The 25,000-nt window shown below is 39.2% G+C and overlaps 1 protein-coding gene across 1 annotated transcript in view; it reads left to right on the top strand.

Moving 5' to 3' along the window:
• LOC307121780 (uncharacterized protein) overlaps positions 1-25,000 on the top strand; it is a gene marked incomplete at its 3' end in the record, with an annotated part of 187,655 nt that overhangs the window by 65,969 nt on the left and 96,686 nt on the right. Inside the window, exons 13-17 of the mRNA XM_079809537.1 lie at positions 10,739-10,998; positions 13,096-13,140; positions 13,376-15,239; positions 16,716-16,889; positions 23,877-24,050. Coding sequence (XP_079665663.1) covers positions 10,739-10,998; positions 13,096-13,140; positions 13,376-15,239; positions 16,716-16,889; positions 23,877-24,050 — 2,517 coding nt within the window. The remainder of the gene's footprint in view (positions 1-10,738; positions 10,999-13,095; positions 13,141-13,375; positions 15,240-16,715; positions 16,890-23,876; positions 24,051-25,000) is intronic.

Here is a 25,000-nt window from a genome sequence, read left to right as displayed (position 1 = left end):
TCGTCTGAAAGAAGAATGTCATATACACCTAGGATGACTTGAGGGAGAGTAAATCATGGGCTAATTTTCATTTTTAGGTGAACTATCCCTTTAATGAGTTAGTCTGGAATTTTCATAATTTTTACTTTTATATTTTCAAGTTGCATTTATTTGGTTCTTTGTTCTATCTCTATTTTATTTTTATTATTAAGATGTCTGCTCAAGTGTTAACTCTAATCTGTGCAAACATTAAACTTACTTTGGTTTTTGTTCTGGTAACTCTAAACTATAATTACTTAAACTAAAACTAAATATATAAAAACTAAATAGAAATGTGATCACACACACCTGTGGTAAATATTGATTTGTTCTCTCTTCTTGTCTTCAGATACAAGTAATCTCACACTGGATCCAAACACAGCACACACTCGTCTCATTCTGTCTGAGGAGAACAGAAATATAACACACGTGTTTGAGGATCAGCCGTATCCTGATCATCAGAGAGATTTGATGAGTGTCGTCAGGTTCTGTGTGGAGAGAGTCTGACTGGACGCTGTTACTGGGAGTCAGTCAATGAATATCAGTGACATATAAAGGGATCGGCAGGAGAGGAAGGAGACACTGTAAATTTAGTTTCATCAAAATATCCTGGAGTCTGAACTGTTGTGATTACAGATTCTCTGGCCGTCACAATAATCTGAGATCATCATATCTGCCCCTTCATCCCCTCTAACAGAGCAGGAGTGTTTCTGGACTGACCGGCTGGTACTTTGTTCTTCTACAGCGTCTCTGACACTCACACACATTCAACACAATGAGCTTAAATGTTCACTTCTGAGCGATTCCTTTTTTGTCCTTCGCTGTTTGTCATGATTATTTACTCTTAATATGTTTAAATGTTTCTAAGGAACAGGAATAAGTAATCTGCTGAAAAGTTTTTTTATCTTTATGTTTTCGCTGCTTCTTCACAAATTGGATCAATTCTGAGGTTAGTTTATGAAAGTGCTTTACAGAGACCTGAGAAGAGTGGCCACAGCTCTTCTAAACGCTTATATATATATAAAGTTGTTTCCTCATGTCACGTGACACACATACCCAGAGAGAAAGTGAATCCGCATAGGCCTGACAACATGTACAGAACAGTTCATAGTAGTAAAAGTTTAGGTGCTGTTTGATATTTATGTTCCTTCTTGGTTGTTTTCTGTTAAAAAATCCAGTAAATGAGAGAAGGCAATCAATCCTCCGTTCCAAATAAAAAAGTCCATCAAGACAATATCCTGGTTTTTATACAGTGGTGTAACATGAGCTTTTATAGATGAGCATAGTCTACCATATGCTGCTGCTTTCTGATATTCATTTGAATATATTTGACTTTCATTTGTATGTACGGTATCAAGATTATAGTCAGGCCCATGTTTGTGTGTGTGTGTGTGTGTGTGTGTGTGTGTGTGTGTGTGTGTGTGTGTGTGTGGGGAGGCCTGTAACTTACGTGTTACTTTTCTTAGCAGTCGGCTATGATATTAATGTATACAATGATCACACACACACACACACACACACGACATACTCATAATTTGTTGTTGGTGTTACTTCTACACCTTTTTTCATTTTTTTTCATTCGTGTCTCAAATGAAATGAATAGATTTAAATGATTATAGTTGAGCAAACAGGAGTCTGCTGCAGTGTGTGTGTTTGACCGCTAGGTGGCGTAATAGACTTGAGTTTTGTCCTTTTTAAGTCTCTCACCATGAGGAAACTGCTGTACAGAAATGTGCAGTCACTGGTTCACCTACAGTGGGGTCTGAAACTAATCTATGTTTGCATTTCCCTTTTAAGCTTTTAGGATTTTAAATAATATTAATTAAAGAAATATTATGATGTGAACTGAAGAAGGGATATTTTGGTGACTATTGGTTTCTAGATGATCTCAAATCATGATTATCAGGTTTTGTTCATGGCAGTTCCAGTGCCAATTGTTGCAATGATAAACAAGTATTATGATATCATTTGCAATTAAATGTTTTATATTAAAAGTGAAATAGATGCATTTTCACCAATACTCCCACACAGTTATTCTGGCGTTGGATTTATTGAATCATTCAGATCACATTATTAACCATTAAGAGAGTAATTTAGTCATTTGCTAGAAAATATTATTCATGCTTTATGGTTAATTATTGTGCTGTCAGGCTGCAGAACCAATGAAGAACATTTACTGTAAATGAGTTTTTACCACTGTAACAGTTTGTAGGTTATTCTGGTTGTCAGGGCGTTGCTCTGCAGTTGCTTTTTGCTTTGAGTTATTTCTTTAAAATGTGTGTTGTTTTTGTAAAGTTTGTAGTGTATTCTGTTTTGTTGCCAGGGTGTTGCTTTGACACCAGCTGATTGGTGGAGAGGAGACAGAGTGATGAAGCCAATCAGAATATGGGGATGAGTAGGAGGCCATGATGGACAGGAGCCAATGGGCAAAATGCCGGGGTTACACCCCTACTCTTTTTCCGAAGGACATCCTGGGATTTTTTATGACCATCGAGAGTCAGGACCTCAGTTTAAAGGGGGGGGGGAAACACTCAGTTTCAGTCAGTCTCATGTCAATCTTGAGTACCTATAGAGTAGCATTGCATCCTGCATATCTCCGAAAAGTCTTTATTTTTATTATAATTATAAAAGAAAGATGCGCTGTTCCGAGTCTTTCCGGAAAAAGCCGTGCGGCTGGGGCGTATCGTGTGGGCGGAGCTAAAGAATGTCGAGCGCGCGCCGCTGTTGCTGTGTTGAGTGCGTCTGAAAGCTGCGTCATCCCTAAAAGCAGGGAAAAACTTTATTCCAAATAAAAAATGGCTTTTAATCAGATACAGCCATACATCTATGATCCGGAATCAGACCCAGAGGCTGAAGTTGAACAGGAGCAGCAGCAAAAACGGCTAGAGCAGGACGTCAACTATGTGGTATAAGTTACACTAACTATATAATATGTTTAGCGGCTTGTGTTATTTAGAACACCATGTCAAGCGCGAGTGTTACAGTGTGTGTGTGTGTGTGTGTGTTTACGCGTGGTTTGTGTAGACATGATTTGTAGTAAGCGGACTGGTTTTGCGCGTCAGGCTAGTGTTTACATAGAAAGACATGGAATAGTAGCGCATTTGAATTGAGAAGCGCGCTTATTTAGTTCAACATATTTCCCCATTCTTTGTGTATTGTTGTTTGGTGTGCTTTTACAATACACAAACATACACATATAGTGGCCAGCTAAACAAATGTACACACTATACATCGCATGCTCCATTGATCAATACGTGATCATGTTTGGGCTACTTGATGGGCATAGGCAAAAACAGACATTTGAAGCAGTCAAACCTGCGGTTCCAACGTTGGGACCTTTATCGTTGGGACCGCTCCATCCTTCAGTATTAGGCGATCTGAAAATCCGGCGTCGAACTGGGCCTTGTTTATAAAACAATCGGCACCGAAATGCAGGGAACACACATAAATATTTGCGCAACTCAGTTGTTGATCCGGAAAAGCAAATTCCATCTGTACGAGCCAGCGCTTTGATGGGCGTAGCCTATTGCTTTCACACTCTCTCTCTCTCTCTCTCTCTCTCTCTCTCTCTCTCTCTCTCTCTCTCTCTCTCTCTCTCTCTCTCTCTCTCTCTCTCTCTCTCTCTCTCTCTCTCTCTCTCTCTCTCTCGCGCTCTTCCGGTAGAATTGTCCGTACGGCCCAAACAAGGAAATTCCGCCCTGTTGACGTCAAGCGGACCCATGATCGAAAAAAACTTTCCGAAACTTATGACTAACAGGAAGTACTAATTTTGGCAAAGAAATACTCCCATCAAACGTCCACCTTAGCTTATGTAACTGTGTCCATGTTTAGCATGGGAATCCAAGTCTTTAACAGTGCAAAAAGATCAGTATGCATGAAACAGCATTTCACCCCCCCTTTAACGTCTCATCTGAAGGACGGTATAGTGTCCCCAGCACTATACTGGGGCATTAGGACTAGGGTTGGGTACCTAACTGTACCTTTAAGGGCACCGACCGAATTACTTCGGTACTACCGAGTACCGATTCACATTAAATCAATCGGTACCAAATTTTGGTACCTGAGAACGCATCTGGTGATATAGACTAGTGTCTGTGAATATTAAACCGCAAAAAGACTATTTAAATATGAATCCTGCGTGTCTCTGTGCGAATTAATGCCGTACTATGGGTCTATGGGTTTACCACAAACACTCACTCAGAATCGCGCGTTTCCATCTCTGCCGTGATGTGAAAAATCTGATATCGTGACAGCCCTAGTTCCACCACATCCCAAAAATGCTCTATTGGGTTGAGATCTGGTGACTGTGGGGGCCATTTTAGTACAGTGAACTCATTGTCATGTTCAAGAAACCAATTTGAAATGATTGGAGCTTTGTGACGGTGCATTATCCTGCTGGAAGTAGCCATCAGAGGATGGGGACATGGTGCTCATAAAGGGATGGACATGGTCAGAAACAATGCTCAGGTAGGCCGTGGCATTTAAACCATGCCCAATTGGCACTAAGAGGCCTAAAGTGTGCCAAGAAAACATCCCCCCCACCATTACACCACCACCACCAGCCTGCACAGTGGGAACAAGGCATGATGGATCCATGTTCTCATTCTGTTTACGCCAAATTCTGACTCTACCATCTGAATGTCTCAACAGAAATCGAGACTCATCAGACCAGGCAACATTTTTCCAGTCTTCAACTGTCCAATTTTGGTGAGCTTGTGCAAATTGTAGCCTCTTTTTCCTATTTGTAGTGGAGATGAGTGGTACCCGGTGGGGTCTTCTGCTGTTGTAGCCCATCCGCCTCAAGGTTGTGTGTGTTGTGGCTTCACAAATGCTTTGCTGCAGACCTCGGTTGTAACGAGTGGTTATTTCAGTCAAAGTTGCTTCTATCAGCTTGAATCAGTCGGCCCATTCTCCTCTGACCTCGAGCATCAACAAGGCATTTTCGCCCACAGGACTGCCGCATACTGGATGTTTTTCCCTTTTCACACCATTCTTTGTAAACTCTAGAAATGGTTGTGCGTGAAAATCCCAGTAACTGAGCAGATTGTGAAATACTCAGACCGGCCCGTCTGGCAACAACAACCATGCCACGCTCAAAATTGCATAAATCTCCTTTCTTTCCCATTCTGACATTGAGTTTGGAGTTCAGGAGATTGTCTTGACCAGGACCACACCCCTAAATGCATTGAAGCAACTCCCATGTGATTGGTTGATTAGATAATTGCATTAATGAGAAATTGAACAGGTGTTCCTAATAATTCTTTATGTGAGTGTATATAGCGCTTTTTACAATGCCGATTGTTTCAAAGCTGCGTCACAGGAAAATAATGCAACAGAATTTGACCTAGTTAATGCAACCTAACAATCATTTAATTGAAAATGTGTTTTATGTGTATGCCATAGTAAAGAGATGTGTTTTGAGTCTAGATTTAAACTGACAGAGTGTGTCTGCTTCCCGATCCCGAACAATGCTAGGAAGACTTTTCATGAGTTTAGGTGCTGAATAGGAAAAGGATTGACCACCTGCAGTAGATTTTGATATTCTAGGTATTATCAACTGGCCAGAGTTAAGAGAGCGCAGTAGACGTGATGGAGGATAATGTGTTAAGAGCTCACTCAAGTACTGGAGATAAACCATTTAGTGCTTTGTAAGTAATAAGCAAGATTTTAAAATGTATGCGATGTTTAATAGAGAGCCTGTGCAGTGTTGACAGAACCGGGATAATATGGTCATACTTCCTGGTTCTAGTAAGAATAATTCTGAACAGTTCTTTGTCTGTGTAGCCTAACGTGGTCTCTGTTCAGGTGGCCTTCATCTCTACGTGGCCTTTGTCTCCATGTGGCCTACTGTGGCTTTGCCTATCTCAAAGCACGTCCCTGCACCCCTAATCATTCTGCACTTTTCATACTCCCCAACGGGTCTCAAATATCAAGAAGTTGGTTTAAAGCTCAACTAGTGACAGTTCTACAGAACTGCAGACTATCATCTCATCAGTGTATACCGGACATTCAGGATCATGTGCTGCTACAATGTGTACAACATGCTCAGCAAACTCTCGTAATGCCAAAGGCACATTCCTAATGCAAACTACTGGTGGTGGTGGCTTTCATATGCTTCAAAATCAATAGTTTTATTCCATATCTGCCATCATACAGGCACATGGCTTCTCATATCACTGCTATGCTGATGACACTCAGCTCTACCTTTCATTCCAACCAGACGACCCCACAGTAGCTGCACGAATCTCCAGCTGTCTGGCGGTCATCTCGGCATGGATGAGAAAACATCACCTGCTGCTCAACCTGGCAAAAACTGAACTGCTCGTCTTCCCGGCCAATCCGACAATACAACATGATTTCGCCATCCAGCTAGGTTCATCTCTAATCACCCCTTCAGGGTCGGTCAGAAACCTTGGCGTAATCTTTGATGACCAACTGACCTTCAAAGACCACATTTTAAAGACAGCTCGTTCATGCAGGTTTGACCTCCACAACATCAGGAAGATCAGACCTTTTCTAACAGAGCATGCAACCCAGCTTCTCATCCAGGCCCTGGTCCTTTCTAGGCTTGACTACTGCAATGCGTTTCTCGCTGGACTTCCATCATGTGCGAACAAAACGCTCCAAATGATCCAGAATGCAGCAGCACGTCTTGTCTTCAACGAGCCCAAAAGGACCCACGTCACACCTCTCTTCATCTCTGCTCTGGCTCCCACTCGCTGCTCGCATCAAGTTCAAGGCGTTAACGCTCGCTTACAGATCCACCACGAGCTCCGCTCCTGCATACTTTGACTCGCTCCTATGAGTCTACACCCCAACCAGAAGCCTTCTCTCAGCTAAGGAGCAACGGCTTGTGGTGCCATCACAGAGAGGCAGAAAATCCCTCTCCAGAACATTCACATTCCCCGTTCCCTGCCGGTGGAACGACCTTCCCACCGCCATCCGAATTGCAGAATCACTGACAGCATTCAAACGACAGCTGAAAACTCACCTCTTCCGCGAGCACTTAACCTTATCTTAAAAAAAAAAAATTCCCTTTCCTTATTTTCCTCTACTTCTTCCCTGCCCTAGTGTGTGATGCTCTGTGCGATGTCCAAAACTTAGTACTTCAGGCACTTCTTGTGTTTCGCTGCCTCCTCATGACAGATCGCTTCCTGAACTCCTCAGTTGTAAGTTGCTTTGGATAAAAGCGTCTGCTAAATGCATAAATGTAAATGTAAATCTCTAGCCCACTCAGAGCTAAGCGATCTGCTAATGCCACAGATCAGGTCCACTCATGTGATCTTCCTGCATCTCAGACTAACGTGACTCTGAACATCAGTAACAAATCATATTATACAGTGGCAAGAAAAAGTATGTGAACCACTTGCAGAATCTGTGAAAATGAATAATTTTAACTAAATAAAAGTGATCATACAAAATGCAGTTATTTTTTATTTAGTACTGTCCTGAATAAGATATTTTACATAAAAATGTTTACAAAAGTTTATGAACCATTAATTAAATAAAAGTATGTAGTGACTCTGCCTCTGCTCTTAAGAGAATTACGTCTGGAAAAGATCAAAATCATGAGGAGATATTATATGAAATCTTGTTCATAAATTCAGAATGTCAAGAGGAAGAAACAGGCTAACACTTTACAATAAGGTCTCATTAGTTAACATTAGTTAATGTATTAACTAACATGAACTAACCATGAGCAATACATTGTTACTGTATTTGTCAATGTTAGTTAATATAAATCCAGCTGTTCATGATTTGTTCATGTTAGTTCACAGTTAATTAACTAATGTTAACAAGATTTGAATAATGCATTAGTAAATGTTGAAATTAACATTAACAAAGATTAATAAATGCTTTATTAGTGCAGTTCGTTATTAGTTTATGTTAACCAATGTAACTAGAAAAGTGTTACCAGAAACAGTTTTACACTCCTTTTTATGTCATGCAGGAAATTTACAAGACAAGAATTAAAACGTCAGTTAATTCTAAAAATATATTAGAATCTGGGAATAGTGATCAAGGGAGGAAATATTTGTTTCATTTTTTAAGGAAGACTGGACAGGAATGACAAATATATATATAAGAAGAAAAAGAAGAAGATCAGAGCTTTTGATGATCAAGGCGCCAATTCAAACATATCACAAAAGAACCCGTATGATCAATGTATTCATTTTAATGCTATATCTGAAAAGGACTGATCTAGATAAAAGAAAATGGGTGTACATGAGGAATTTGGAAAAGGTCTTTGCGATCTTGATCCACACAGCAGGTGGCGCTAATGCACCTTGAAGTGCAGCGACTGATGACGTTTCACAAGTCCACGAGAACACAAGTACAGACAAGTACGCATATTGAGAAACGGCCACAGTTTAATATTCATAAACACGCTCAGAATCTCTGCTGAAGGTTTCACACACACTCAGGGCTTTTCTTCTTGTGTTTTTCCGACATTGAGTAACTTCCTTGGTCTGTTTTCATTTCCTCTTCCTACAACATCCGCTTTAAACTGAAACTAAAGATTACAAGATGATAAAGGGAGTAAACGGAGATCTCCACGGCATCACCTGGTTTCAAAGTCAGTTTTATTAATAAAAAAGCGAGTTTTTACCTCAGATTATGAGGTAAATGGACTATGAGACTTGTTGTTATTCCTGCAGGGGGCGCTGAAAAACCAGTTCTGGAGAGAAACTGATGATAGAACTCAGAAGTGAAAGGAAGATCTGAGCTTTTGATGAGCAAGACGCCATTTCAGAGCAGGACAAAAAACATCTGCAAATATTGCCATTATTCAAGGTAAGTTAGTGAATGTTTCAAGTTGTAAATTAAAACCAATGTTTCAGTGATCACAGGAGATCAATGCAGCTCAACTAATAGACCTTTAGTGAACTTTGACACGAGATTACAGGAAATTCTCTCAATAAAGCTCTAGATCAGCTCATTTGTTTTATAAAAGATGTTTTGTGAGCTGAACAGTTGGCACACTGTATTTCTACAGCCTCGTTTTCGTTTCTGTCAAACATTAAATATGACTTTAGGTCTATGACACTAAAGCAGTTAAAAAGCTGTTTCTCAACTAAACTTCTCTTACTTTACCTCCTATTCTCCATTCATGAATGCACAGTTCAACATTACAACCTTTATTTCATTACACATTAATTTCGATCATGAGAATTTATTCATTTTTTAGCAGTTAAAGTAAACAAATATGAGTGTGTGTAAGTGTAAGAATGTCTGAGAATGAGTGTGTATGAAGTCAAAATAATGCCATATAGATATGCTAAAGAATAAAGTATTTCAAAACAAAAATAAAGTATTAAGCAAAAAAAAAATTGTTTTGCAAACAAAAGTAAAGAATTGCAAAATAAAAATAAGTGGTGTTTATGGTGTAACGGTGTGACACCCGTGTCACAATTCGATATAAATCGCGATCTTGAACTCACGATACGATATGTATCCCGAAGAAGAGGTTTTTTTTTTCAATCCTGTTGCTGGTCGTATTTATGCCCTAAGGGTAATTACTTTGTAGAGCTGAGGGGGTGGGTGGGTCTTCTTTTGGTCAATCAAAGAAATATGCCTAATAATTATAGATTCACAAAGAGATCAAATGAATACACGTTGTTTAAAATAATTATGTATGCATGTATTATATTTATATCAATATGTGGCTACTTGTCAATTAATATAATAATTATATGAATATATTATATGAATTAAAAGTAATTATAATTCATATAATATAAATATAATAAATAAACACCACCAAAAGATGAAAAATTTTGTCTCTAAGAAATGTTCACTATAAACTGCTTTAATTTGGAACGCGAGATACAGGGGGTGTGGCTTTATTGCATCTTTACTTGCAGCTGATTGGTCCAGTTTGGGTTTACGATCTCTAACCGAGAATAAAACTTGTTCAAGAGTAGGTTAGCCATGTAGTGTAAGTTACTATGGTGATGAACACTGCTAAAAACCAATCCACCTTCTTGAGCCCCAAAAACAATAAGTAATCTCGAATTTACCTGGGTAGCAACTGAAACCAGCTTTGTGCAACTGGCTAATGTGAACTGTCCGAAAATAGCCAACATCTGCTGTTTATTTATTATTATAAAAGTGTACACATAAGATTTTCAGACAGTTAACGTTAGCCAGTAGTCTACGGCTAATAATAAACATTATTACATATTAAGTTAACAAAACAAAACCATGCCCGTTTTAATGCTAGTAAAAGTACAAGGAGAGTACAAGGAAATGATCCACCCGCATGCCTCTCAGCCATGGGGCCTTCATCTGTGCTAATTCTTCAGTTTAAGAAACACACACTCACATGAAGTCAAATCAATGCCACATAGATTTGAAAAATAATAAAGTTTTGCAAAACAAAAATAAAGAATTGCACAAGGAAAATAAAGTGGTTTCATTTGCAACACTCCTTTTATTCTGCGTTTCAGTCAAGTGTGAATTTGCGCTTCCCCTTTTCCCCTTTCACTGTTTTGACATGGTGGGCGGAGTCAAGAAGCTGGGGCGTGTTCAGTGGACATGGTCACGCCTCCCTCTGAGTGACATCATCTGCCCGAGACACAGATCAGTTTAAGACCTTAAAATGTTTCATAATCTGATCTGATCACAGTGTAATTTCATTACACACATTTATTTGCATGTCTGCTATAAAAGTGCAACTATTAGTAGCCTCTTTTCTCTTCTCCAACAGTCCATGAAGGACGATGGCATCTGAAAAAAAGCTGCTTCATGACACTCTAGATGACCTGAAAAAAGATGATCTGAAGAGATTTAAGAGTTACTTAAAAGACGATGGACCTGTTGGAGCTGGTAAACTGGAGGATGCTGGTGTGACTGATATAGTGGATATAATGATGGAGTGTTTTGGAGCAGAAGAAGCTGTGAAGAAAACACTGAGCATCCTGAGGAAGATGAGCCAGAACCAGCTGGCTGAAGAGTTACAGCACAACTACACTGAAGGTAAGAAAGCAGGGGTTTTCAAAGAGGTCCGGTCTCTACATTTCCTTCCCAGTGGAGGTCCGGACAATACTTTTACTGAACAGTTATACATTTCCATCGAGGCAGCCGTAGTACTTTGCAAAAGAAAAAAAATCCTAAACACTCAAAGTAGTCATCAAAGATGAGAATCTTGGGGCCAGAGAGCCAAAACATTGTCTAAGAATTACCATATTTTACCCAAAAAAGTAAATATTTTAATTATATATAACTGGATATGAATATAGGTTAGATCAGATGTTTTAACAGGATATTTTTATTATTTTATATTTAGACAAACCTTGTATGGCACATAGAAGGCCTTGGGACTGAGAAACAGGGTGCAGGGTTTACCGCTTAAGAAAAGTATAAATGTGTATTTTACTCTAAGCAGTAAACTACTAAAAACAAACAATGTATATAATCTAATAATCCAAACTCATCACAAGGACGAAAACAAAGTTAACTAGTAATTTCAAAGTTATTTAGTCTTCCTTTGCCATCTCTAAAAATTTGCCAAATTCTAACATTGTTTATTATGAATTGCTCTGTATATGCTGATTAATAGGCTAATGCTAAATGTAATAATAAGAAAAAAAAATCTAAAGGTGCCACACATTAGTCTCAAACCTGGATTAGTTAAACGGTCAGAATCGTCTCTATGACATACAAATTTGTAGTGTTTTAGCGAAAGTATCTATTTTGCTGCTCAAGTTTCTGCTACCATTGTTAAAATAACCGTGACGTCTGCAGCTCATAATGCTTTATGTTTTTAGAGAGAGAGAGAAACGTGCACAGAGCGGGGGGCTTGATTGAGGCACTTTTGGCTCTAGATAAAAATATTACAGATATAGCTCCAAAAGACTATTACTTTAAAGGGCTTATTGCAGGTTAGATTTACATTAAAATAATGTAAAATATTTTACATTACATACTTTAAAATATACTTATAAATATGCTACTAAGGCTTCTGGAGTCGTTTTTATGAGAGAATTTTACTTCTGCATCTGAGAATGCCAAAACCGACGATTTGAGACGTAACAGGAGAATTGAACGGGGTGAATTTCAACGATAGGAAAATAATGGATCGCAATGACAGTTCGGACGCTGAAGAAATTATAAATGTTTATTAATACTCAAATGGCAGACCACAGCCATACAATTATGACACACAATTAGGGACAGGCCAGGATTAGACAGATCAACAATTAGAGGAGGCAAATTGAGTTGTTGTGTGAGGAGAAACAGTGGAGAACAGGGCAGGTGTCTCGGTGAGAGACCAGTGTTAGCTTATAGATATATATACGCTAGCTAACGATATAAACACTGCTCAGATCACAACACTGTACAGATTATTATCATGTATCAGGCAATAGCAAAGCTGGTAATGGTCATCTAGGAGTATTGATATATCAATTGCCATAACAGTTGAAGTTTCACAGCTGAATTTTCAGCATCATTACTCATATCTTCAGTGTCACATGATCCTTGAGAAATCATTATGACCAGCAGCCATATCACCCTGTAACCCAAGACTGGTTTCCCACTGAAGCTAAGCAGGGCTGAGCCTGGTCAGTACCTGGATGGGAGACCTCAAGGGAAAACTAGGCTTCTGCTGGTAGAGGTGTTAGTGAGGCCAGCAGGGGGCGCTCACCCTGTGGTCTGTGTGGGTCCTAACACCCCAGTATAGTGATGGGGACACTATACTGTCAAAGAGCACCGTCCTTCGGATGAGACGTTAAACCGAGGTCCTGACTCTCTGTGGTCATAAAAAATCCTAGGATGTCCTTTAGAAAAAGAGTAGGGGTGTAACCCCGGCATCCTGGCCAGATTTGCCCATTGGCTCCTGTCCATCATGGCCTCCTAATCATCCCCATATACTGATTGGCTTCATCACTCTGTCTCCTCTCCACCAATCAGCAGAATATCCTGAATATTCAGAAAATATCCAGAAAAGCGTTACATAAATGTAACAAATTATTATTATTATTAAATTATGCTGATTTAGTTAATAGTTTAATAGAGCCTTTTTCAGGATATTTTGATGAACATAAAATCTTGTTCTTTTCTCTCTCTTCTCAGTACAAGAATCATTAGAGCCAGCTGAGAAACACAAAAGAAAACAAGGTGAAGTAACCTTACACACGTCCTTACAGTGGGATCAGAAATGATTTTAGCTTGTTTGATGTATATTGATTTCAGCACAAAACAGAACTGCTTTCAGTGCCATGAATTTAAATACCACATGTTTGCACCAGTTTATTTTAATGATGATCATGCTAATGTGAAAAACCTTTGTGTTTAATTTTCTAGTGTTGTTTTGTTCACTCATTTTCCTGTTTATTTATATTTTTCATAACAGAGGATTTCTGGCTGCAGGAATTCAAGAAAACGCACAAAATGAACATGAAGGAGAATGTGGAAGACATTTTTGAGTGTAAAAAGGAAAATGAAGCACATCTTAAGGATATTTTCACAGAACTCTTCATTACGGAGGGGGATCTTAAAGAAGTCAAACAAGAACATGAGATTATGAAGATTGATGACAGCATTAAACCCCGTAAACCACAGAACAGGCCAATCAAATGCAATGATGTATTTAGTCGGAACAAAAAAAAGAAAAAGATTGTGCTGACCAAAGGCATCGCTGGCATTGGAAAAACTGTCTCGGTGCACAAGTTCATTCTGGACTGGGCAGAAGGAGAAGCCAATCAGGATATAGACTGTGTGTTCCTGCTTCCTTTCAGAAAGATTAACTGCATTAAAGATGGAAAGATCAGTCTGCATGAGTTTCTACAGAAATTTAATCCAGAACTGAGGGACCTGGAAACAGCAAAGATACGTGAGATATATAAATGTAAGCTTGCGTTTATCTTTGATGGACTGGATGAGAGTCGAATGACTATGGATTTTGATAGTGGAATGGTGATGAGTGTTGAGGAGCGATCATCTGTAGATGAACTGTTTGCAAGTCTGGTGAATGGGACTCTGCTTCCATCAGCTCACGTCTGGGTGACATCACGACCAGCAGCAGCCAATCAGATCCCTCCTGAGTATGTAGGGTTGTTCACAGAGGTGCAAGGATTCACTGACCAGCAGAAGGACGAGTATTTCAGAAAGAGAATCAAAGATGAGACTCAGGCCTCCAGAATGATCTCACACATTAGGAAATCTCGTAGTCTCTACATCATGTGTTACATTCCCATGTTCTGTTGGATCACAGCCACTGTTCTTCAGGACGTCCCCATTGGGAACAATGCAGAGGACATCAACACGACACTCACTGAAATGTACATCCACTTCCTGCTGATACAGATGAACATGAAGAGCCAGAAGCATGACAAAAAAACAGAACGAGAACATCCCAAGCTCTTAGATTCCAATAAAACAATGCTTTTAAAGTTAGCCAAGCTAGCGTTTGAACAGCTGAAGGAAGAAAACATTGTGTTCTATGAGAAGGATCTGAAAGCATGTGGTATTGATGAGAGAGACTTTGAGTCCACAGGAATGCTCACTGAGATCTTTCAGCAAGAAGCTGGACTTCATGAGAAGAAGGTCTTCTGCTTCGTGCATCTGAGTGTCCAAGAGTTCCTCGCTGCAGTGCACGTGTTCCTCTGCTACCTGAACAAGAACATGGACGAGCTGCAGTTTTTCACTGAAGACACACAAAACGAGGTCAGGCCTAAACGTCGGTTTTCAAGACTGCTCAAAACCAACAACAAGAAGAAGAGTGTGTCTGTCTTCAAAGAGCCAGACAAAAATATTGCTTTACATGATTTACTAGAGAATGCTGTTGAGAAAGCAATGCAAAGTCAGAAAGGACATTTAGACCTCTTTTTACGGTTTCTGATGGGCATTTCATTGGAATCCAATCAGGACCTGCTCAGAGGCCTGTTCACACACACTGAAGACAGCAAAGACAGCGTCACAGAAATAACAAAACACATTAAAGAACAATTAGAAAACCAACGCATCTCACCTGACACTTCAGTCAACCTGTTCTACTGCTTACTGGAGCTCAATGACAATTCATTATATACAGAAATCCAAACATACCTCAGATCATCTCCAGAAAGAGTCCTCTCATCTTCCATGTGCTCATTGATGGCTTACGTACAGCTGATGTCAGAGGAGGTGCTGGATGAGCTCAACCTGAGTAGGTACAGGACTGGACCGGGAGGCCGCAGGAATCTCCTGCCAGCTGTGAGATGCTGCAGAAAAGCAGAGTAAGGAACTTGCTGACAGCTGTTAAAGTATTTAACTCTGAAAATCAATTTAAGCGTAAGATGCAGTGTGAAGTGTGTCATGTTCTTATTGATTCTGGAGAGTAAAATCTGTATTTACTAAAATGGATTTACTAATCTGTATATGAAGAGTTCGGTTGCAAAACGCGATAAACGCCATTTTTTTACATTTGGATTTTATTATTGGAAATCACTGTTTAGATGTACCTTAATCTATGTGTGAATTGCCTCCATTAATACGATTTAAAAATCTACATTTTAAGCCTACTACAAAATGTATTTTTTCACAAAACGCGATATCCGCCAGCCCAGTTTCTTTACAAAGTGCAATATAGAACGTTCAGGATGTTGCGCGAGCTCAGTATGTCACGCGAGGAGAGAGTCCCCGCCGGTGAAGCGCTCCGAGTTTGCTCAGTGATTTAACGATAATATCAAAATAAAAAACATATTTTTAAAAAGAGGATTCAATAGGCTAACTAAAAAACGTTTACCATTTAATACTGTAGGCGAGCTGTCAGTCACGTAGGCTACGTCACTGATCAACAGCTGTCTGTCAGTCAGAGAATCAAAGCTTCAGAGTCAAGCTAACGTTATGGATTTCGATGACGGATTGGAGCCGGTCATTCCAGCTGTTGTTGGGAGAAAGAGGAAGGCATCTAAAGAAAATCATCAAAGGGAGAAGACCAAACGGGCAAGGCATTCAGGGGAGGGAAAACATCCAAAGATGAATTGTGGTCATCGTGCGACTGCGAGTAATGTTGGTCTGTGTCATGCCGACAAACTGTCAGAAGATGTAGCTTTCAACTTCACAAAAATGTATAAAAACGCTACAAAAGTGGACCAGGATAACATTGATTCACTAGCTTTTCTTAATGGTATTACAGTAGTAGAATATAGCCTAAGGTGGATATATAGCGTTTTGCACAAAAAAAAAAAGAAAAAAAATTATGTTGTGTATGTTCTGGCCAAAACTAACTCGGAATCTTATTATTATTAATCAATCTTTGTATATACTTTTCCATATATTTATGATGTATTGTTTTTTTAACCAATTTAAGATGTTTGACAATGTTAAGATAAATATGTTGCATTTTGGCATGCTTTTTGATTTATTTATGAACTATTTATGGACATAAAATTAAATAAAAAATATCCTGGATTTGAAGAATATTGTGTCCCTGGCCTTCACTGAGCTCAAGTAATAGTTTAATGTACAAAAAATTGTGAATGAACTTGACTGTTGATGTCTTAAATAATAATGTAAAATAACCAACATTTCTCAAAATGGATATATCTCGTTTTGCAACGAAACTCTTCATATTCTATTATTCTGTTATTTTCACTTGACTGTCACATCAGTTCCAGCATACATGACATGTATACATTTTTCCAGAAAGCTTGAATGTTCACAGAGAACATGACATAACATGCCATGGACAAATAATCCTGTTTTTACAGACTCTCCTTCTGTGGTCTCGATGACACCTGCTGTGAAACTGTGGCTTTGGCCCTGCAGACACCAAACTCACCCCTGATAGAGCTGGACATGAGTGGCAATAACCTGCTGGATTCAGGAGTTAAGCTGCTCTCTGATGTACTGAAGAGCCCAAACTGTCAGCTGGAGATACTGAGGTTTGAGATTCATTCAATCCTTATACAAAACCCACCTCAGTATTTAAATCACTAATAACAGTGGGACAATCTAAAACACTTAACTCCTTTGCAGGCAAAGATCGCGGACAGCCCCAGATTACTGTTGTTCACTGCTCGTTAAAACATCACACTCTAACTTCATCTGGACAAACTCAGTATAATTAGAAAGATTAAAGACTCCAGCTTTGATATTTGACCACTGTTTATGATGAAACTGGGTTCTAGTGACATTCATTTCTTAATTTATGTCAGGAGTGCAAAATAATCGATCTGTAATGAACAATATATTTAATAGAATATCAACAAGAATAAAAAGCCAGTCATGTCTTCTACATTTTATTTTTGTTCACATCCATGCTCTAGACAATGTCCGCGAGGGCTCTTAGTCCAAACGTGCGCATATTTGGAGAAATATTGATTTATCATCACGTTTGCAAATATTTCGTCATACAGAATACCATTTCTATTAATTTCCCACTGAATTATGCATCTGAAAGAGCATTCAAAGCAAGCTCTGTGTCTCTTTTTCATCACACGCTCATTCGATCTCTAAAGCTGTCAATCATCTTGCGTGAGTGAACGTGACTATAACTCCAGCTCTCTGCATGACGCTGCTCTGTGTACACTTCCTCATGCTGTCTCTGTGAAGAACGAACTAAAGAAACATTTACACGTGAAACAAGAAGCTAATAAACACACGATTACTATGACAAAGTTTTTGTGTGATTTTCATGTGATTTTGGCTAGTTTTATATCAGTAATGGATGTTAACATTGTAAATGTTATGCAGGTGTAGCGATAAGCTCCATATAAAATGCTAAATATAACATATTTTAACATCATTGTATGAATGAATGAAATCGTTTTACACCTCCTGACATTATGAGACTTAAGCCGCATTAGATCGCGAGATCGTTAGATCCCGACAGGTAGTTAATTCAAACACTTGATGTTCGTTGTGTGTGAGTGATTCAATTAAAAAAAAGGTGACCGCTTCGACCCCAATAACTACCGTGGCATCTGTGTGGGCAGTGCTTTAGGAAAACTGTTCTGCAGTCTCATAAACAGCCGCATTGTCTCACACATCACCACACACAACATTTTAAATAAAGCACAAATTGGCTTTTTACCAAAACACCGCACATCTGACCACATCTATTCTCTTCACACTCTAATCAACAAAAACATCAAAGACAAACAAAGAAAAATATTTATGCTATTCAACCCTAAATAGAACCACTAAATTGGCCAATTATCTAGTAATTAAAGAATTTAAAGAAAGACAAATCCTCTCCAAATACAGATTGAGTGACCATGATCTAGAAATAGAGAGAGGAAGACACAGACACACATGGACAGAGAGAGAGCGGAGGATCTGTAGACACTGTGATCTACAGCAAATAGAGGACGAGGAACACTTTCTGCTCATCTGTCCTAAATATCAGCATGTGAGAGAAACATTTCTGGCCAGATTTGAAACTCTGATTCCATCATTCACTGAACTGAGTGATAATGAGAAAATGTCCTTCATGCTTGGAGAAGATGAGAGCACAGCCGCACTCGCTGCACAATATGTGTTAGCCATTCATAACCATAGAGACTCTAACTCTCTAGAGCTTCAGCTACTCACTTGTGGAGATGGGACTTGAGTGACTTATTTACTGTGCTGAATGTGACATGATCTGTACATATATAGTATATATATATATTTGTTTGTTTTTATTATTTATATATAATATGTTAATGCTTTGGCAACATTGTGATACACAGTCATGCTAATAAAGCAAATTTGAAATGGTGGGGGTGTGGCGACGTAGAATCGAGTCAAAGTATGCAGGAGCTGAGTGCGTGGTGGCTCTGTAGGCAAGCGTCAGCGACTTAAACTTGATGCGAGCAGCGAGTGGTAGCCAGTGCAGAGAGATGAAGAGTGGTGTGAAGTGGGTCCTTTTGGGCTCGTTGAAGACCAGACGTGCCGCAGCATTCTGGATCACACACACACACACACACACACACACACACAAACAAACACACACACACACAAATGTTGGGTTTTCATGTTTTATGGGGACTTTCCATAGGCGTAATGGTTTTTATACCGTACATACCGTATATTCTATCAAGGTTAGAATAGTCAAGGTTAGTCGTGTAGGAACCCTTGTACTGAGAAACGTTTCATGTCACGCTTGGTTATTATGCGTGGTTTGGTTTTAGGTATTTTTGTGTTTCTAACCGTTGCGGTGACACAGTGGTCACTGATGTCATTCGCAAATATGGACGCGGTTGAATATTTGTGCGGAACATTTGGTAAAATTAAATCTATTAAGGATGATTTTTCTGAACATTTTGGATTCGGTCTAGTGGGACTGTCAACAATCTGAAAAAGATTCAATGCATCGCAATAGGTTTTAAACGCATCAGTTGCTGAACACAACCAATTCCAATTTAAATCACCAAGAACTACCAATTCTTTAGCATCAAGATCTGAAAAGAGCTGGAATAAAGTAGAAAGAGCACTACTATCAGCAGATGGTGTTCTATAGCAGCCAGAGTATAGAAGACAGTCTGGCACACGGCACCTCTGGTGCAAAGCTAGATGCAGACGTTCCTCGGTGTGCTGTGACCATGGGAGGAGTCACTAAAGACGGATTGTCATACCCGTGAAAACCACCTTCATTACAAAGATGGCTAGATAGGCACAGTGCAACGAAAAACCACAGCATTCGAGTCAAACCCTTTGTCTTTTCTCCAAAAGCACCAATAAAGCCTTCCATGAAGTATGAGTGCAGAAGTGGAATTCAGATCCACTTTGTATGTTAAAAGTCTGTGCCCTGACATAGACTACGCTACCCATAATGCATGTGTTCATATGTAGTTCTGCTCGCTCATGGTTGTGCGAGGCGCTTTCACTTCGTGTGGTCCAGGGCCATGAGAGCAGTATTCACGTTGTGCAGAGAATTGCCATCCTCTGTTAATCCCGCGCTAGTCTTGTGTGTAGAAGTGCTGTGTGCGTCCTTAAGATATAACCACACACACACACACACACACACACACACACACACACACACACACACACACACACACACACACACACACACACACACACACACACACACACACACACACACACACACACACACACACACACACACACACATAAACACACCTATTTGTCATATTAATACCTATAAACCTGCATCATCTCCATGTACCTGACTCCTCCTCAATAAATTCTCAAACTGCACCATTGGATTTGCCTATTCCTTCTGACCGAGGAAGACTCAGTTGACGAGCAATCCAAAATCAGCCGCTGACGCACACAGTCTCTTACATTGTAGAAAATCCACTCCAGTTATTCGCCCTCCTGGGACGGACTTGACGTCAGATGTAAACAGGAAGATGGATACAGTGAAGAGATGCTATGGAAAAAGTTAAATGAAATAAAGACCAGCAAGGTCTTCCCTTTATTTTGAAAGAAGCACTTCCCTTTATTTTGAAGGATTCGTATCTGTAAAGACCACACAGCGCTTCTACAAACAGCTCCACCAGATAAGATAACTTCCACAGTCCAGCCAGATAGGATAATCAAGTCCTCCAGAACCACAAAAGCCGTCAAAAATGCAACTTGCACTTAATGTAAGGTCCAGTAGACGGCACAGAAATACTAACGGGTGTGCTAAGACCATAAATTGCAGGATTTACGATCACACTTTGTTAGTATTAACAGGATGTAATGAGGTACTTTTGTCCAGAAATGTGCAGAAACAGTCTAAAATCTTCAGTCACAATCGAGAAGTTAACTCACAACACACTACACACCCACGCAACTTGGTCTGCCATCTTGGATTGTGGGCGAGCAATTCGAGCGATTCAAATTTCAATTTAATTTAAAATCTGTCATTATTTACTCCCCCTCACGTCATCCAAACCTGTGTGCCTTTCTTTATTCTGTGGAGCACAAAAGAAGACATTCACACACACACACACACACACACTCAGTCATATACACACACACACACTCACACATACTCTCATTCACACACTCACTCAGTCACATACACACTCTCTCACTCACTCACACACAAACGCACACACACACACTCACACACACACACACACACACACACACACACACACACACACACACACACACACACACACACACACACACACACACACACACACACACACACACACACACACACACACACACACACTCTCTCACATACACACTTATGCCTCTTGCACAAAGGGCATTGATCCCTGAAAATTGCCATAAAATTGCCAGAGTGTCTTCTGTGTGAACGCAAACACGTCCCGGGTTTGATTCTGGCATCGATCCTGGAACAAGCGTGGTTCATAAGCAAACTTAAGACGCTGGGGAGACGTTACACATCACATCGATGCCACGTGTCTTTACGGGATCTTTACGGGATGTGTGTGAATGCACGTACAGGAAATCACTGGCAGTTTCAATGAACCAAAATCAAACGATCCCTGGACACATTATTAGGGTATTTTCTGGAATCTCTGTGTGAAAGGGGCTTTATACACACACACACACACACACACACACACACACACACACACACACACACACACACACACACACACACACACACACACACACACAGTCTCACTCACTCACACATCAATTATGACTGTATTCATTTTTATTAGATTTTTTAATGCATGATTTTTGTATAAATATTTTTGTGCAGAAAACAATGTGTCAAGTGTCAACAGAACAGTTTAAGTTTCCTTAAGTGACTGTTTCCTTCAGGTGTCCAAACTTTTTTTGAAGGGGCCGGATTCGATGTTGTGGACATACCCGGGGGCCAATCCTTTTTCCTATTATATATATATATATATATATATATATATATATATATATAACATGACAGATTTTTCAAAAGCTTGAGCTGACAGAGTAGCTTGAGATAGGACACAGGAAATGTATAGATATTTAACAATATCTGTAAAACTTTCATCAACCAAAAAGTTTTAATGGGTGAAATTGTAATATTATTACGGAGTTAGAACTCTATTCTTTTTTCAATTTAATAAGTGCTCTATTTAGATCACCACAGGTAAAACCACACTACAAAACATGCTTTTCTGACTTGGTATTTCTGTCTTTTTTTCAGACCAAATATCTAAAAATTCTTAAATCAAGATCCTTTTACTAAGGAAAATTACATATTTTTTCTTGATTCCTGGGGAAAAAATCAAAATGAATTGAGTTTTTGCTTGAAACAAACTAAATGATCTGCCAATGGATTAGAAAAATAATCTTCCAAAATCTTCCTTAAAGATTCCTAACAGAAACATTATTTTTCTTACCCCATTGGCAGATATATGTGCTTGTTTTAGGGCATTTTCACATTTAGCTCCTAAACTCTGGAATAGTCTTCCTGATATTGTTCGAGGTTCAGACTCGCTGTCCCAGTTTAAAACTAGATTAAAGACGCATCTCTTTAGCCAAGCATTCACATTATAAATATGTTTTACACTACAGTTAAATCGCACCAACAGCATTAATATTCTGAACAGCAGCTATGCTAATTATTTCCCATCTGCTTTTCTGTTGTTATCTCGGGACACTAGTCCCAAGGTAACTAGTTCGTCAGCTCCAGTTTGTATCTGCCTCTCATGGAGACTTCAGATGCCCCTGTGATGAGACGACTCCACGCCTGTGAAGAGACGACTCAACGCCACCGTTGTTATGGCCTAAAATAATACATGATTGATTAACTTATCCTAACATTTTTCTTTAACATTCTCTTTCTAACATTTTTCAATGTACATTTATGAAATGCACTTTCTGTGAAGCTGCTTTGAAACAATGTGTATTGTGAAAAGCGCTATACAAATAAATTTGAATTGAATTGAATTGAATTGTTTTAAACAAAAACTCACTTCAATTTAATTTTCCAGAAAACAAGAAAAAATATCTAATGTCATTTAACTTATCTCGTAACTTCTTGATTTAAGAATTTTTAGATATATTTAGACTAAAAACAAGACAAAAATACTAAATGAAAGCATTTTTGCAGTGCACACAAAGCAAGAAGTATATATATATATATATATATCTAGAATGGAATTTAGTCTATAGACATATAAATACAAATGCACAAAACTGCAAGTTTATGACAAAAAATAGTCTGCAATTTGGCCTTTATTACTCATTTAATACATGTCTACATGTCTACATTACAAATGAAATAAAATTAGATATTAACCTACATTTCTGACAAATTACCGGTTACAGAAGTGTTACCACAGTAAACACGATAAATTCGAAATGCAAATTGTTGCTTGAAAAGTATTTTGAATCAGCTCAGCTGATTTGCACGTTAGTGTTGTTTATTAAGTCAGCGCTGTTTAACTGGATTTAAATTAAATCAAATCACAGAGAGATTCGCAGCTCGGACCGGAGAACTCTGCGCTGAACTCGAGCACTTCTCATTGGCTGTTTAGTGGGCGCGTGATCGAGACTCTCAGCGCGTAAACACATTAGTTCAGAGTCAGAGCTTGCGTGAGTTGCGCAGAGCCCAAGCAACACTGTTTCGTTCCGCTTTGGGCTCTGTTTCCCTGGCCTAAAGTCTAGTACTGCCACCTTGCGGTGACATCGTGCAACTGCATGATTTGTAAAGGATTCGTGGCCATTTGAAATTCATCCCCGGGCCGCATTTGGCCCACGGGCCGGACTTTGGACACCCCTGCTTTAGGAGATATAAATCTATGTGCTTATGATCCTCAGTGTCTGCTAGATGACTGTATAGATCTGATCAGAACCATATTCTCCTTTCAGCAGAACTTATAGTTTATGAAATGAGAGAGATTTAACTATGATTAGTTTATATTAAATGGATGTGTAATAATTCAACAGATTTAACAAGCTTTTGTTGTGAGTTCTGATGTCTCAGTCTCAGATATCTTCATTGTTTCTGTGTGTGTTTGTAGATTAATCAGCTGTGAGGTGACAGAAGAAGGCTGTGGTTATCTGGCTTCAGCTCTGTGTTCAAACCCCTCACACCTAAGAGAGCTGGATCTGAGCAACAATAACCTTGAAGATTCAGGAGTCAAGATGCTCTCTGATCTACTGGAGGACCCAAACTGCACACTGAACACACTCAAGTATGTTGAGCAGATTCATCTCATCCTGTGAATGTTTGTGTGTGTGTTTCAGTCTCACCATCTACAAGTGTGCAGTGAAATGTGGAAAGGGTCTGTATTAGGGCTGTCAATCGATTAAAATATTTAATTGGGATTATTTGCAAGATTATCAAGAGTTAACTCGTGATTAATCGCAGCTTAATCGCACATTTTTATCAGTTCTAAATGTACCTTAAATGAATACGTTTTAAGTTTTTAATACTCTAATCAACATGGGAATGGACAAATATGCATGCTTTATGCACATGTATGTTTATTATTAGTGAAACCATACTCAACAGAGCATGAAGACTAGACATGTATCAAAGGTCATAGATGTTTTTTCAAAGAACTTGTTCATGTCTCTTAAGCCTAAGCTTAAAAATTCAGAATAAGCAGTGATTTCTCTCATTTTAAAAATAGAAATAAAGGTTTTTTTTTACACTGGCAGTTTAGTTCAGAACGGGGCACAGTTCTTATGAAAAATTGGTAATGCGATGCTGTCATGCAGACCTGGGAGACCACCAGTACCTGGAGGAGGTTGTAATGAGTAGGACTATAGCGTGGCCCCTTTAAGAGCTGCGCGCTCCCTGTTGAACTGCCTGCATTTGGTGTGTGCGCACTGCGCCTCGAGCACTCCTGTGTGTGCAGATTATTTTCTGTTTTCTGTTGCTCACATTTAGTTATTTTGTTTTATTTAGTAACGCTGTGGATGGAATGGAGTTTGTGACGCACTCTTGTGAGAGTTTCGCTGGGAATAAAGTGCGAGCTGTTTAATGTCAATTGCCTCTGTGTTTGCATTATCTCCAGTTAAGTGAGCTATCCCTATTTTTTTCATCCGGACACAACGCGTTACAAGGTGCTCTGACTTCGGTTGCACTCGAACTGTGCTGCGATTCACGTGAACAGTGTGAGAAACACAGACTCGGGAG

The sequence above is a fragment of the Gobio gobio genome (genome assembly GCF_949357685.1).
Source record: "Gobio gobio genome assembly, chromosome: 25".
Classification (NCBI taxonomy): Eukaryota; Metazoa; Chordata; class Actinopteri; order Cypriniformes; family Gobionidae; genus Gobio; species Gobio gobio.
This window is presented reverse-complemented; position numbering and strand designations above follow the sequence as displayed.